At 41.7% G+C, this 15,578-nt stretch overlaps 1 protein-coding gene and 3 long non-coding RNA genes across 11 annotated transcripts in view; 1 reads left to right on the top strand and 3 right to left on the bottom strand.

The window, feature by feature from the left end:
• Positions 1–174: 174 nt before the first annotated feature.
• On the top strand, positions 175–2,125 carry LOC124349148. 4 transcript variants are annotated; one of them, XR_006920120.1, is made up of 7 exons: positions 213–305; positions 428–509; positions 570–719; positions 782–915; positions 1,033–1,368; positions 1,474–1,572; positions 1,792–2,125. It is a non-coding gene; the product is annotated as an uncharacterized LOC124349148 (long non-coding RNA). The 4 variants fall into 4 exon arrangements; XR_006920118.1 differs by having other exon boundaries at positions 420–509; XR_006920121.1 differs by having other exon boundaries at positions 248–305; positions 393–509.
• A 554-nt stretch (positions 2,126–2,679) lies between these two features.
• LOC124349156 lies at positions 2,680–5,948 on the bottom strand. Of its 2 annotated transcripts, XR_006920141.1 has the most exons (7): positions 5,632–5,948; positions 4,888–5,020; positions 4,763–4,830; positions 4,378–4,698; positions 3,685–4,272; positions 3,252–3,582; positions 2,680–3,192 (listed from the first exon to the last, which is right to left on the bottom strand). It is a non-coding gene; the product is annotated as an uncharacterized LOC124349156 (long non-coding RNA). The 2 variants fall into 2 exon arrangements; XR_006920140.1 differs by having other exon boundaries at positions 4,378–4,830.
• Positions 5,949–6,402: 454 nt separating this feature from the next.
• On the bottom strand, positions 6,403–7,094 carry LOC124349215. Its single transcript, XR_006920238.1, has 3 exons — positions 6,916–7,094; positions 6,645–6,822; positions 6,403–6,585 (listed from the first exon to the last, which is right to left on the bottom strand). It is a non-coding gene; the product is annotated as an uncharacterized LOC124349215 (long non-coding RNA).
• Positions 7,095–7,426: 332 nt separating this feature from the next.
• The window catches only part of LOC124348828 (cadherin-23-like), a 29,102-nt gene continuing 20,950 nt past the window's right edge, over positions 7,427–15,578 (bottom strand). For 3 of the 4 annotated variants that reach the window (XM_046799129.1, XM_046799132.1, XM_046799131.1), the window contains 22 exons: positions 14,638–15,333; positions 13,594–13,860; positions 13,190–13,446; positions 12,866–13,014; positions 12,633–12,765; positions 11,973–12,565; positions 11,722–11,910; positions 11,498–11,662; positions 11,272–11,435; positions 11,131–11,209; positions 10,982–11,070; positions 10,749–10,906; positions 10,066–10,660; positions 9,867–9,999; positions 9,651–9,808; positions 9,414–9,591; positions 9,078–9,334; positions 8,872–9,008; positions 8,605–8,803; positions 8,210–8,538; positions 8,005–8,139; positions 7,427–7,945 (listed from right to left, as the gene is read on the bottom strand). In XM_046799129.1, the coding sequence (XP_046655085.1) occupies positions 7,699–7,945; positions 8,005–8,139; positions 8,210–8,538; positions 8,605–8,803; positions 8,872–9,008; positions 9,078–9,334; positions 9,414–9,591; positions 9,651–9,808; positions 9,867–9,999; positions 10,066–10,660; positions 10,749–10,906; positions 10,982–11,070; positions 11,131–11,209; positions 11,272–11,435; positions 11,498–11,662; positions 11,722–11,910; positions 11,973–12,565; positions 12,633–12,765; positions 12,866–13,014; positions 13,190–13,446; positions 13,594–13,860; positions 14,638–15,333 (5,307 nt within the window). In that variant the 3' untranslated portion in view covers positions 7,427–7,698. The remainder of the gene's footprint in view (positions 7,946–8,004; positions 8,140–8,209; positions 8,539–8,604; positions 8,804–8,871; positions 9,009–9,077; positions 9,335–9,413; positions 9,592–9,650; positions 9,809–9,866; positions 10,000–10,065; positions 10,661–10,748; positions 10,907–10,981; positions 11,071–11,130; positions 11,210–11,271; positions 11,436–11,497; positions 11,663–11,721; positions 11,911–11,972; positions 12,566–12,632; positions 12,766–12,865; positions 13,015–13,189; positions 13,447–13,593; positions 13,861–14,637; positions 15,334–15,578) is intronic. The other variant, XM_046799133.1, reaches the window with a different exon arrangement.

Raw genomic sequence — 15,578 nt, 5'->3', positions numbered from 1 at the left:
ATGACATAGGCGTCGTCGTTTTTATGTGATGGCGGATTGTTGTGTCAGTGGTTGTCAAAAGTTTTCCTATTTTTCCATGAAAATTACCGATGAATTTATAAGTAAATTCAAATTTATTTGTGTGCAACTTGTTTGCGATGTGATTTATTCCGTATGTGTGCTGGATCAAATTCAAAATTCCTCAATCTAACCTGTAGCAAGGAACGGGAAAGGAAAAATTAGCATACAAGTAGCCTACCATCACTACCACCAACTCTTTTATTAAAAATCTTCGTTCTGCTGAATGCATCATGCAGTTAATACAGGTAAAAAAACCATTAATGTCTTAGTCACTAATTTTTAAAAATATACTTATTCCCAGACTTAGTTCATATTTGTCTAATTATCAGCAGTTTCTAATTTTCTATTGATCTTGGTAGGTCAGTAGGTCACTACTGGGTCACTACCCCAGTATGGACATGTTTGTTTTTCTGAACATGTTTTTCAACAAATAATTCATTGACGTACAAGTATTATTCTTCTTTCGGTTTTGAACTGTTATTTGATGTAATTTATATTTTCTGTCATAGGGAAAGCTATGAAAAATATCATATCATCTAGGCCATGGGTAATCTTCAGGTTTATTGCAGTAGCTTAATAGAAGAATGTGAACAAATGCAGGGGACTGGTCACATACCAACATGTGTTGTATTTTTCTGAATGTTAAACACGAGCAGCAGGTAGCCATTAACTTTAATTTATTGGAAGAATGTTGGAATATTTATTGACACATTTCCTTTAGATTCAACATGACTAACTGTTTGATGCCAAAGTTAGTTGGAACTCAACTCACTGTGCGTACTCTAAAAACACAGATAACTGGTGCTGTTTCCTTTCAGTCACAGGCAGGAAAATGATTCTTTTCTTCAGAAAATTGTAAGTTTAATTTTGTGTCTTGACCCCCAACACTTTCTGTAATTTTATAGATTTTTATGTTGAAAGAGTTAATAGTTTGAAAAGCTAACTAAAAACTTTGTGTATTTGAGTCATAAGGAAAGCTGCTGGAGTAATCTGGTGGTCATGCTCATTTGATTCATTTCGTGCCACCTAGTGAAAGCCGAAAGGCATGTCGAATTCAATTGAGCTGCTGCGTGCTGTCTCGAAGGAAGCAAAAAAGCAATCCAGCCGTTGCGTTCAGTCATTTGGAACAGGAATCTAATGGCTGTCAATAGGTGGCTGTGAAAGTGTGAATAAGTGGCTGAAATTATGTCCACCAGGTGGCGCGAATCTCTTCGAGGACGCTTATTAACGGGCTAACGGCTGTTTTGTTCCAAGACGTAGCAGAAATGGGTTGTTGGTTGTGACGTTTCTCACGATGAAAATTAAAAGGTATTTATTGTTAATTTCCTCTTGTTATTGAATGTGATATGTTGATGTGAAAATTTACAGGTGACTTAGCACATAGAAACCAAGTTGCCAAATCTATCAACTGAGACTTGGAATTGCCTGTACATTTCCGAAATGGCGTGCCTCGTGTGTCTCGCTGCCTGTTCTTAGGCGTACGTCTCATCCCATGTAAATCAACAGCAAAAAGTAATTATTTTGATCAAATGTCTTACGTTAAAGTACAGATTTAGTTAACATGACTAGAGAGTAGACCAGTTTGCTCTGCTACTATAGAAATTTTGAATCAGATATCAAAGTTATTCTGCTGGACTGCATAGTTTTCTGTTACTCTTTGTATTCTTTTATAATGTGTATGCATGTTTACAGAGTTGTGTTTCTTGAAAATAATTTTCTTTTCTTAAACAGGTATAACAAACACTTTTTTAACGCTGGTGGTGGTTACCTTGTTGCAGCCAAATGGTGAAAGGTGTGACGAAGACAGATTGAACCATTGTATGGAGCATGCGGTTGCAGTGTAATCCAGAAGTTGCTGTGCTGTTGTAGCTGAGCTGTTCCATCTGAGTTCCCGACTTAAAAATTTTTGTGTTGTCGTTTTCATCCATGCCATGAAATTGCTCTGTGTTAACTGTGTGCTGACTGAAAAGTTTGATCTGTTGTCTTTTGAGTTTTCATTCAATCATGCAGTATACGATTGAGGCAACCTGATCAATATCAGGTTTGACACAGTCGAGAACTTCTAGATTAAACAAGCTTTCTGCGCCAAACAAATAATAACTTGCATATAACTAGCATCATGTTATTATCGCGGTAGAGAAAGCGACAGGCCCCCCCTCCTGGGGGCCATGGGAAAAATAAATGTTAATAATATAAAATAAACTTTGTATATAATAAAATATTCAAATGAAGTAAATTTTGTTGCAATAAAAAATTTGAATAAAATTTTTCGGCAAATTTCTTAGAATTTGTAAAGGGAATTTTTTAAATTTTTTTTTCAAAAACAAAAGTCTGGACTTAGCAGAAAATAATAGGGTTAGGGTGTGTGTAAGTATTGTTGGACTTTGAATTTTAATGATAAAAAATTTATAGAATTAATATTATTGAACTTTGGAAATATTTTTATAAAAGATGAAGTTTAAATATTGAATGTTTAATTTTATTGTTTTATTTTGCAGAATCCAATTATTTGTAAGTTTACATAGCACTCAGAAATATTTTCTCACATCATGCAATTATCAGCAGGAGGAAAGTTACTTAAGGAGAAAATAGAGACATTCACTTGTTATTTACTTATTTTCAATCAATCTTGTATTTCAGCAATCTTTCAACACTTCCAGAGAAATACTTCACAACTTCGGTGTATAGGTCGACGTAGCGAAGGTGACAAAGTCGGGAGAATTACTGATGTATACATATGAACCTCACTTTGGTAGCAGTTTGGTAGCAGTTTGGTAGCAGTTTGGTAGCAGTTTGGTAGCAGTTTGGGGCAGGGTAATACTTAAATTCCTCATGTAGTAAACTAGGCAGCGTACGTAGTTGTGTAATAGGCGGATTCTTCGGTGTAGTACTTGGGCGCTGCGGTGTTGTAGCTAGGCGTAGCGTAGGTCGTGGTGTAGTGGACTGGAGCATCACTGTAGTATTTCTGTTCAACGTAGTACGAAAGAACAGCTTCTGTGTAGTAAGTGGAGACTGCGTAATACTTGGCCGCCTCAATTGCTTGCGTAGATCGGGGCAGAGAAGTACTTTGCCGCTTCGGTGTAGTACTCGACCGTTTTGGTGGAGTAATCGGCGGGAGCCTCGGTGTAGCATCTGGGAACAGAAGTATTTAGGAAAATCGGTGCAATAAGTAGCCGAGAACAGGGTAATACTTGGGAGCCTCGGTGTAGCAAGTGGGGCAGCATGCGTAGTCATGTGATGTAGCACTCCGTCGCCTTGGTGGTGTAGTAACTCGGGACAGAGTAATACTTCAGGGCGTCAGTGTAGTGGCTCGGTGCAGCGTAAGTTGTGGTATAAAACTTTCGTGGTTTGGTGGTGTAGTATTTGAAGACATCGGCGCAAGAACTGGCCGTTGCTCAAGTTATGTAGGAAGGCGGAGGCATTGCGGTTTGGTTTCGCCATACCAAGGAGACATCGCTACACCAGCGATCAACCCAGCCATCGACGATACAACACCCAACAGGAGCACGACACCATAGTTGACTAAACAGTAAACGCATTTAAACAATATTAAACAGGCATATTAAAAATAGAAAAAAAAAATAGAATTGGTACAAAACTCAATGTAAAAATAAGAATATTTACCCATAATTGTGACGGTTACACGATGAGGAATGCAGTTGGTGACAGATAGGGCACTGCAGTTCGGGCGCGACTTCTTTGTTCCCAACGACTCCTTTTACGCACAGTAATCCTTCCGGACGTAGGTGTAGTGGCACGGGGCAGCGTAGGTTGTAGTGTAGTACTTAAGCGCTTCAGTGTTGTAGTAATGCGGGGCCTCGATGTAGTAGGCAGGGGCAGCATGTATACACGTGTAGAATTCCGGTGCTTTAGTGATGTAGTAATTGGGAGCATCGGTGTAGTAAACTAGGCAGCATACGTTGTTGTGTAATAGGCGGTTTCTTCTGTGTAGTACTTGGGAGCTGTGGTGTAGCGTAGGTTCAGGGCGTCAGTGTAGTGACTCAGGGCAGCGTAAGTTGTGGTTAAAACTCCGGTGCCTTAGTAGTGTAGTACTTGTAGACCTCGGTGCAGTAACTGGTCGTTGCGTAAGTTGCTTTTGGATAGTAAGGCGGCGGCGCGGTTTGGTTTCCGCCATACCAAGGAGACATCGGTACACCAGTGTTCGACCCATCCATCAACGATAACACCCAACAGCATATGACGCCTTATTAACTAGACATTAAACAAATTCAAACATAAATATTAAATAATAACATGCATACATATAGAAAAAAGTAGGATTGATCCCAATCTTAACGTAAAAGACAGAATATTTACCCATGGATGCGAACTGGCAATACGGTGAAGAAGGCAGATGGTGACAGATAGTGCGCTGCAATTGTTGCCGTGTCGGAGATGTTCACTCGACTGATGTCTCTGGCCTTTTCTCTCTCCTTTTTATACGATTTTTTTGTCACCCTCACCTCTCAAGCCTTGCGGCTATTGTACCTGCTTGAAAATTATGAAACACGCCCCGTTATCACCCAACCTCTACATCACTGCATGACACGTTTTATGTAATGATCTCCGTGACCTTCGAATGTGAAGGATAGGCGGACCGCCCTTTCCTTTTGCAGGTTGACGTTGCCGGGGATGGGTCTACAACAACCAAAATCAAAATGAATACCAAATGGTTATGTAACACATCCCGTTCTCACCCAACCTCTACACCACTGCATGAAAACTTTTACGTGCCTTTCCTTCAGCAGGTTGTCGTGGCTGGGAATGGGTCTACAACAACCAAAATCAAAATGAATACGAAATGGCTGAGACTTGCGGCTATTGTACCTGCTTGATAAGGATGCAACACGTCCAGTTCTCACCCAACCTCTACACCACCGCATTGACAGTTTTACACGTAATTTTCACCGTGACCTTCAAGCGTGAAGGACATGCAAACTGGCCGTCTGCAGGTGGAACTCTACAATGGTAATTGAATATTGATAAATACATACTGCATCACTTGGAACATGTTGAAAATATACCTAAATTTAATTTTAAACATTCTAAAGATACGTACGAGTGTACGACTCTAAGGCTCATATACGTAGACTAAAATGTAAGCAATATACTTACCTACTTGATTTATCTTAAAAATACAGTACATTATAATCAACTCAATTTCCTGTTATCAGCAAATTTTTGTCTTGCAATATAGTAGAGACCCTCTCAAAGAAGCATCGTCATGACACGGCAGCGATCACATGGAGAAAGGCAGAAGATATTCGGCATGCTTTCACAAAATAAATTGAAGTAGATTAAAAAAATTGATCTTTCGAAAAACCAAAACTCCAGCGATTCATTTACATGCCTTAGAATTGTTCAATTTCGATTAAGCTTGGTCGAATAGTGTGGAAATACCTCATCACTTTACAAAATCAAACCGTGGCTAAATTTTCACCGTAAGACTCAACTGGAAAAAAAGTACAAAAGTACAAACACAGAAGCAAACGTAGCATCCGACATTGGGCAGTGCGACATTTATGGTAGGGCGAAAGTTTACATGGAAATGTCTGGTAAACTTTGACTTACCTAAACTGATCATTCCAATTGGAAATGGCGAAGAATCTGGTTGCAAAGTCGGTGTAGTTACAAGTCGGAATGTAATTTAACGACACCTGACATCAAAACGCGACACCATCACCAGGACTTGTGCGACAATAAGTAAAATTTGCGGCGTCTCTCCTCAGGTTTTGTCTTTCTTTGATTTGATTGTATCGAGCCGTTATTTTCTTCTTTCTCAACTTCAACGATCGTTTGAAATTCCTCTTTAGAAACTTATTCGTTAACGTTCGTTTGAAATTCCTCCCTATTAGAAACTTATTCGTAGAGATCTACATTGCAGTCGTTGTTGCCTAAATACAATGGATTATTAGACTTTTCTACTGAATGGCCTCCCATTTACTTAATCTGTAGCTTTCTTCATTAGAAATTGATAAACATGTAATTACTTGTTTGTGAGTTGTTTCTGGTTTCTGTGTTGGTTTAAAGATATTGGTCAGAGTAACCAACACATAGGATAATAATGGCAGCACCACAAACTGAATGCAACAGCTGTCTTGTTCTCACCTTTCACCAACTGGCTGACACTCATACTTAGAGACTGTTAAAATTATTAAAAAATAAAGATATTAATATGGGCATAATAATACAGGCACAAAGTTAAACTATGGGTAAACAGTCCCTCGGAACTACTTCAAAATCACAAAGTTAAACTAAACAGTCCCTTGGAACTATTTCAATATCACATATTTTACAAAAGAATCTTCACTTGGGAAGAATTTCCAACACGTTAAATTTAATAAATGAAATATGTGAATGTATTTCCCGAAATTCTGCAAATTCTGGATCTACTGGTGTTTTATTGGTGTCCCCTTTTACTGGATTCACTCTCTGTGTAAGAAGTTGGACAGGAATAGCTTCCAGGGCTTTTTTTTTTCCTGTTTTCATTTGATAACTATTTCCTGAATTGACACATCTTTCAACCTTTCAACAAAAAATGCTTAAAAAATATACTTATATTAATGGTAGAATTGCCAAAATACCTGAATTTTACAGGATTCTACAAATGTGTTAAATAACTCAAGGCTGAATCTGCTTCATAATCATTCTTGAAGCCAACAAAGCCAAAATGTCAACATTTTCCATCTTTGTCATATTTCAGTTGAATGTCTGTAACTTGTCTTTTTTGACTGAAAGTTTCTTTTAGTTTTGTACTGACATCTAAGTGAAAGAAGTTCAAAAGTCTAAATTCTATACTATTTCAAACCCCTTGAATAATGGGAATAAAATAAATGTGATATAATAATAACTCACCGAGGGAGGAAGATTTTTTTACAATTATTCTCGTCATTTACTCATTTTAGGATGAGGGGTCAAATTACAATACTCATAAAAAAACAACTGTTGAATTTTCAGTGTCAGAAACTACGATAGTTTTGATTCAGGAAAACAAACACGTTTCGCATCAGTACATGTCTACATGACCACATCACGGTGCCACAATCACACTAATGAAAGAAGAAAATCGTCTGCTCTTTACCCCACTGTTGCCAACTAAATAATAATAGGTGCATTTCCGCGTTCGCTTTTCACTTTTAGAATTTTTTTTTTCCTTTATCATTCTATAGCTCTGCCTTTATTGAAAAAAATCAGGTGTATTAAGGTATTAAGTATGGTGGGGCAACTTATGCTTGGAATCGGCCATCTCGGCTGAAGCATACCCTGGCTGAAGCGAAGCCAGTTTCCGAAGCCAACTAAACGCAACTAGCATACCATACCAGCAAAAAAAAACGTGATTATTAACCCTTCAGGTTATTGCGTTTCCTTTTTTTTCGTCGTTAAAATGTGTATTCTACAAAATTTTTGTACAACATAAAGTGACACACTTTGCGTAGATTTCTATTTGGGGTATTAACACATAGATGGTCGCTGCAATTTTCCGTTGCATTTTTATCGTTTCATCGAATATATAAAATCGAATTGACTATTATCACACCGTGAACATAAAGCTTCACGAACTCCAAGATTTCCAATTTAATTTGCAGCGAAATTATGTCATTTCTACTGAAAGGAAACGAGTCGGTGTCACTACATAATCTATAACTCAGTGGTTTCGAGTTTTCTAGGTGAGAGGAATGTGGTGCTACTGCTTGTGCTACCCTTGTCTTGTTGAAAAACGGGGTAGCCAAAATGATAGACATTTCTCTGATATAAACCTTTGCCGACGGTAACTTCGCAGTCTTCTTCCTTGACCTCGCCGACTTCGCATTCCTTCTCGCTTAGTGTAACATTACCTACAGATTTATTAGATCGGATGGAGTTTGCATTCCGTTGGATGATACTCCTGCAACACATTTCAGTTAATACAATAAAAATGATTATTTTGAATAACATGCATTTAACCTGTTGAAAGCTTCGGTGGTGGTAGATTTAAGGCTGGCCGTGTTCGCATCACTTGAGTTTCTTGATGTCGAAGGTGCGTTTCCCAAGATTGCATTAACGTCCAATGAGTCAAGAGCATCACTCTCACCGGATCTACTATAATCACACATTTAAAATAGGTTTTCTTATTGACTATAGAACGATTTTAAATACTGGCATGCTATACCTGTAGATATCATCGTGCTTGAACCATTCTGGTTCTAGCTCACGCCTCCAAACGGGATTGGAACCTTCTACAGTGTGCTGGTTAGTGTTGGGTACTTGGTTACTAGTTCGATTGACGTTTGATTGTGATCCAAAAGCCGTCACGGATGCGGCTTTCAATTTTCGCATCAACACGAATCGCTGAGAAACACACAGTCCCAGGACCAGGAATAGGATCATAGCAAGGAAAACAGCGGTACCGCTAGCCCAAAGTAAGGAAAAATTTTGAGGGACGCTTGTCAGTGCGTCTCCAAGCGGTTCAGCTGCAGACGTATCAAGTACATTGTAATCCTGAAGGAAAAACAAAACAAAAAAATTACCACTGATTGTTTTCATTAGCAAATAAAAACTAAGTACCTTAAAGAGTTGATCTAACGATTCGATGTTAGCATCAATTAATCGCAAAACAAAGTCGACTTCCATAACTGAATTATCCTTGGCATTGACAAAGTGCAAATAAGCATCCGTCCGGGTTTTGTCTAGTTGCCCGTCTTCATTGGAGTGCACTTTCAATTCATCCACATTTACAATCGATCCAGTAATATTGCCCAATGCTCTGTTGATTCAATCGGTGAAAATGTGTTATATTCACAACTTGTTAGACTTTTAATAATTGAGACGTACTCTCTGAATTGATCGATGCGTGTTCTCAGAAATTGAGGATGTTGCCTCAGCACAAATTTGACGCGCTGATCCTGACGTAATAGATAGACTAATACTCGAGCAGTGTCGTCAAAGCCACTAGAATCATTGACGTAAACCTTTAAGACGAAAAACAAAAAGATAAAAACCACCAATCATTTGAGAATAACACGAAGTAAAAAATTTACCTCCATATCAAAATATCCCTTCATGTCTCTCTGGGGATCAAAGTTAAGCGAAATGATTCCAGTATCACGATCGATGACAAAAGGATTGGCCCCAATTTGTTCTTCTTGACCAGTTCGAGTCGAAAGCGTCGACTGTACAGGTTTACGTATGTAATATCTTAGTTGGGCGTTAAGTTCGATATCTGGGTCAGTCGCAGTAACTCGTACGACTTCAGAGCCGAAATCAGCTTCGGTTGTCAAACCTCCTGTAAATACCTCTGCATAAGGAAAGCAAAGTATTAAACTATGGATTCTATTGATTTTCTATTGATTGATTAAAGACAATTTTATACATACTCTTGTCGAAGGTAGGAGGATTGTCATTGATGTCCTTAACATACACAATGACTTTAAGTAGTGAATCATCGGCAGGGTCGAAGGAATCAATAAGTTCCGGATTAAGGTTGCAGTTTTCACTGGCTTTAACAACAACAACATGTGCGGCTTGCTCCTCACGATCCAATGTTTTCTCAACCTGGAATTTATCTTATTATAATGAGTTGTTTGTATCAGAAAGTTTATAAACGGATGTACCCTTAAAGTGTGTTGAGTTGGGTCAATGCTGAAAGCGCCAAGCTGATTGCCTCCAACGATGAAGAAACAAACGGGATCTCGAGTACTAAGCAGCTCATCCGGCTCATCTAAATCGACCGTTTCCGGCAATTGGATGATCTCAGGAGATGGATCGTGTTCTACAATAACAAAACAATTAAACAAAATGCTGACGGATAGTTTGCAGAATGGCTTTACCAGTTATGTTGACTTGGAAGACATCCAACGGAAATTGTGGCTGATGATCGTTAACATTGCGAACGTAAATGGTGAGGTCCAAGTCGGTTGAGAGCCAAGTGGGAATTCCGGAATCTCTCGCCTCGATTCTTATCTAAAAAAAAAAAATTTACGTTAATGTGAATGCTATTACACAAAAGGTAAATGATAAGTTTGTTACTTGAAGAAGTTTTTGCTTTTCCCGATCTAAGGGCAGAATCAACTTTATTTCACCGGAAACGCCGTCTATTTCAAACCATTTCCAGTGGCCGACGGGTCTTATTGAATAGCGAACTTGACTGTTCAATCCGGCATCCTGATCAACGGCCAAAACAGAAGTGATGACCGAGCCGACTGTGGCATTCTCAAAGACACGAAACGTCGTATTGTTTTGTTCAGGCCTGACAAACATTGGAGCATGATCGTTGAAGTCGCTAACACAGATCTCCACGTCCTGGAAGGCAAAGTTGGGCACGGGAAGGCCTCTATCTTGAGCTCTTATCTTCAACGTGTAATTGCCGTGGTGTCCGACCAACGGTTGAGCAGCAATTAACTTGGCGCTGCTGCGGTCGATGTTGGTGACACTAAACATGCCTCCGTCATTGCCTTCTTGAATAGAGAAGACAATATGACCGTTTGGAGTGGTTGGATCGTCACGATCGCTAGCGTGAATGGTGGTTAAGGGAACACGGGAATCGTGGAACTCGGTAACGCTCACACAACCGGAACGGGCCTCGAAAACGGGCGTTTCGTCATTTTCGTCTATTACTTGCACGCTACAAGAAATTTAGGGAAACAATTGAATGAGTGTCAAAAAGTCTGGAAGAAAAAAAAAAAATTCAAAACGACTGTCAGTGAACTCACGTCACTTGCTGGAAGGCATTCCGGCTTTCACCGGCAGAATAGCCGACGCGATAATTGTCCCACGCTTCCAAGATCAGCGTGTAACTCTGTTGCTCTTCTCGGTCGAGTCGTTCCGTCACCATGATTACTCCCGTTTCCGGATCCACGGAGAATCGGCCCTAAAGAATTTTTTTTTTTTTAAGAATAATCATTAAGTATAGTCACGGCAATTGCATTTAATTTTGACAGGGTACTTTAGACGAACGACGATCCATCAAATAAGTGACGTGACCGAAATCACCAATGTCTAGATCGTAAGCCTGTACAGTTCCAATCACAGTGCCTGCAAGAAAACGTTTAAATTTGATTGTTCCGCGATAAATTCAAAATCACTTCTACTAACCAGGCGGAGAGTTTTCTCGTACTGAAAAGTTACTTGGTACGCTAGCAAATATTGGATTATTGTCGTTTTCATCCAAAACCTAAGGAATCGCAATGTTATAATTTTAAACTAATAAAAAAAGAGAAGCAATCAAAAATTTACCTGGATGAAAACAGGTACGAAACTTGATCGTTTAGGCATTCCGGAGTCGGAAGCTTTTGCTGTGAGATTCATCCAGGCAAAGCGCTCACGGTCAAGTTTTCCCGACACAACCACCTCCCCCGTCTCGGAATTCAAATGAACGAGTTCCAACAACTCAGCCGGGCCTACAAATACAATCAAAATTTAAGTTGTTTTTTAAACTATCGTCAAATTGAAAGGTATTTACCATCAAGGGAGTAAGTAATGGAACGATTAAGGTCAGCATCGTCAGCTGATAGAGTTAAGATGGCTGCCCCACGTTTGCTGTTCTCAGCAACAGAACGGCGATAAAACGGTTGGACAAAAATCGGGTCGTGATCGTTTACATCTTCCAAAATTATTGTCATGGTTCCTGAACATTCAAATAGATTATTAATTTCATCCTTAAAGATTTGACATTCGTTGTCAAACCTGATGCAGTTTGACCGGTTGTGGCTGCAGCGACATCCTCGGCTCGAATGGCCAAACGGACAGTCTCAGCCTTTTCGCGATCCATCTGGCGGACGACACGAATGCGGCCATCGTTGGTGTTTATTTCAAACCAGGATGTAACGTTTTCGTCTCGGACTAGGAATCCCTTCTCGTTACGCCCTTCACTCGCTATTAAACAAACGCCGTTTGAAAAAGTGTTTCGTAATTTTCGAGTTGGTAAGACTTTATACCTGCATGATCAATCCAATAACGAATAATGGGTCTTTCGTCTGGGTCAGTCGCAACGAGTTGGGTTAAAACAACGCCCACTGGGACATTTTCTTGAACGCGAACAACACCCGGCTCAGCCAAGACAGGAGACTTGTTATTTACATCGGCGACTGAGATCATCACTGTAACGGAAGCGTGTAATTGGCGGCTACCGACGCCCCCATCCAGCGCCAGAATTTCTAGCTGGTAGCGAACGGTTCGTGGATGAGTCTGGTCCGGGTCGAGAGTGGCCCCGAGAGCAACGCTCACAACTCCGGTCGTTGAATCTATGACGAACTTGTCGCGGGCGCCACTCTGGATCCGATAAGCGATGACATTGTTGGGGGCCGATCCGTCCATATCCAAAGCTTGAACCTGCAGGATCGATGAATCTGGGGCTGCATCTTCCGCCACGGCGACCGAGTAAGACGGCCTAGCGAATATCGGCGCATAGTCATTGACGTCGTGCACAAAAATTAATACACGAGTGTCCGTGTGCAACGGCGGGATGCCCATGTCCGACGCCCGGACTGTCAAATTGATCGGCCGAACGTGGCCCAACCCTTGCGCATCCCTACAACAAGCAAACCGATTGTTATCAAGACGGAAAACAATCGAAATTAACGCAATGAGTAAGTTACAGTATTGAAGGCGCCAGCAATTCAAAGTCCAGCGGATGTGTAACGCTCAACTCCCCAGTGGTGCGATGAATTGTGAAATTAGACTGAAGGTCTCCGCCGATTATGGAATACCGAACGCGGCTATTGTCTGAATCTACAAGAAAACAAAAAAGATTTGTTTTTGATTTGTTGTTGTCTTGAAGTGTCGATCCGAAAAAAAAACCCAAAATTCCGTCGCAGTTGCGCACTGTTACCATTGAGATCGCGGTCGAAGGCCTCCACTCTGAATCCGTAAGGGAAATTCAGTTCGTTCTCATTGATGTAGATCTCAAAGTGGCTCTGGATGAAAACGGGGGCGTTGTCGTTGACGTCAACTAGTTCCAAAGTAAACTGCACCGTATTCCTTGAGGGGGAGATAGTAAAAAAAGCAGAAACCATAAAACTCGAGTCGTCAATGAAATGGGAGTCAATGGGGATCAACGAGGTGCTTTTTCACGAAACGGTAAGCACTGCAGCTTTCACCATTCACAAGAGTAATTCGCCATTTGGGGTTGGAGGTTTTCTAGCAATCTTTTTACCGATTTCCCAAGCCGAGAGAGTCTCTGGCTTCGACCATCACAATCAGTTGGCTGACTTTCTCTCGATCCAGGAGGCCGGAAGCGCCTTTGCCGATGGAAACCGCACCGCTCAACGGATCTATCTGTAGAGCGTCAGCAATCGAGCCGGGCAGCAGACTGTAGCGGATGCCTTCGGTGCCCAGTTGGCCGGAATCTGCATCTGTGGCTTGAACGGAGCCAATGACGGTACCGACGGGAGCGTTCTCCGGTACCTGGACCTAAAGGCGAGTAGATCAATCACACAAGGAAACGGTGAATCAAACATTTGAACAACTGACACAAAAAAAGAAAGAGAGAGAGAAAAGGAATTCTATACGACAACAATAAAAACAACAACAACGAGAAAACATTGGTCCGTTGCATACCTGATAAGACGGGCGGCTGAATTGGGGTATGTGATCATTGACGTCACGGATCCTGATCAAGACGGGCGCTGTGGTGGTTTTGGCTTGCTTGGCTACCGCTTCCTTGGCCGTGATGGTGCAATTGGTGCTCCTCAATTCCTCATAGTCCAGTGCCAGATGGCTCTTGACCCGGATGCTGAAAACGGCTTCGTTGACCACCACGCCGGGACTGATGTCAAACAGGTCATCGGCGCAGTGGATAGACAAGTAGAAAGTCCCGTTCTTCCCCTAGAAACACATATACAACATCAGGCAAGCGTCATTATATTTTTATTCCCTCCATCACCTTCCTTTCGTAATTAAATCGCATTCTAGGAGCTAATTAGAAAGACACGAACAACATAGTCCCCTCCCGTCGTATCTCTGGATCAAAACGGTAAACCGGATGTGTTTCGTGTTGTTCCATCGTCGCAGCTGAACCGGTCTCAACGCAACGACCTTCCGAGACACGAGCCTCTCGAACCAACGACACAGATAAGATATTTATATCGTACACTGTCGACGGTATACACCGGATTATATCGTGCGTTTTAATCTGAAAATCTTTCAAGTGGAGACCAGCTGGATCTAGTCAAGACCAGGGCAATCAAGGGCCCGTTGTTATTATATGCTCGTCGGTTGTTGAATAGTCGGTCTGGTCTTTGAGCTCCAGAGTGGGGTTTCGCTTAGAATTCATGATTTCTCCATTTCTCGGTCAAGAGTCACACGTACGTATAAAACTGACTTTATTTCTTTTATTTTGAAATAATGTCGGCTCCATTTATTTTCTTTAGATTCGAAAAATAAATAAATAAATGTGGGGGGAATCGCTGGTTATTACTATTTCCGGACTTGTTTGGTTTCTCGTCGTAAAAAAAAACATGTACACCATCAAAAGCTCCCGGTAATCCCTCAAAATTGGGGACAACCATTCCAAAATCGTGAAATAGGACACTCCTTTACGAGTTATTACGAGCAGCTCATTTTATGACAAACAAACAACAAAACCAAAACCAAAAAACTGACCTGATCGTAGTCGTAGACTTCCGGTAGGGACTCGGAGCCCACAAAGGTGACGGGCATGTTGGCTGGCGAATTCTCGTCGATCTCTGCCATGTAAGGGCCACCACCGTTGCGGAATGCCGGCGCTTGGTCATTGACATCTAGGACCAGGATGGTTACTTCGGTAGTCACGTTGGGTCTAAGCGGCGAGTCTTCGGTGGCCGTGATGACCAGCATCAGGGCTCCGTTGACGACATTGGAATCTTCGCGATCCAGCTGCTGGATCAGATAAACGACACCTTCCTTGGGATCGATAGCGAAATACTGACTGGAGGGGTCCAGCGAGTAGACGATGCGCTGATTAACTCCTCGATCGCCATCAATGGCCTTGACGCGCAAGACGGACGTGCCCGGCTGGGCATCTTCGGCCACCCGAGTCACGGAGGGCACCGTAATGAATTCGGGGCCCTGATCGTCTTCGTCGATAAGCCGGACGAGCAGACCAGCCGTGGCGGTGTTGATCCGGCCCTGGTCACTGGCCTGGTCCTTGGCCAGGATGCGGAGCTGGTACCACGATCGTCGCTCATAATCCAGCGGCACCAGACATCGCAGGACGCCCTTGCCGCCGACAGTCGTGATGGCGAACGGGATCCCTCCAGCAGCTGTTTCCTCATCGTCGATCCCCTCTTCACCCTCGATGCCTTCCAAGCTGTAGACCACCTGATCGGGGACGCAATTACAAATGCATTACTTTGGGGCCGCTCCTGCAGCACAACTTTCTCTCACGAACCGGTAGGGAGGTCAGGGAAGTGGGTCGAACGGGTCAGCCTTTGACTGTTGCGCACCACACACACACACACACATACAATAAAGACATGAACAAGCTATAAACAACATAGAGTACGATGACGACTGTACAACTGAATGGAGAATTTCAAATCTTTGCTTCCGCACCAAAGTGATTC

The sequence above is a fragment of the Daphnia pulicaria genome, chromosome 7 (genome assembly GCF_021234035.1).
Source record: "Daphnia pulicaria isolate SC F1-1A chromosome 7, SC_F0-13Bv2, whole genome shotgun sequence".
NCBI lineage: Eukaryota > Metazoa > Arthropoda > Branchiopoda > Diplostraca > Daphniidae > Daphnia > Daphnia pulicaria.
Note: the sequence above shows the minus strand (reverse complement) of the source record. Positions and strands in the feature narration are given on the sequence as shown.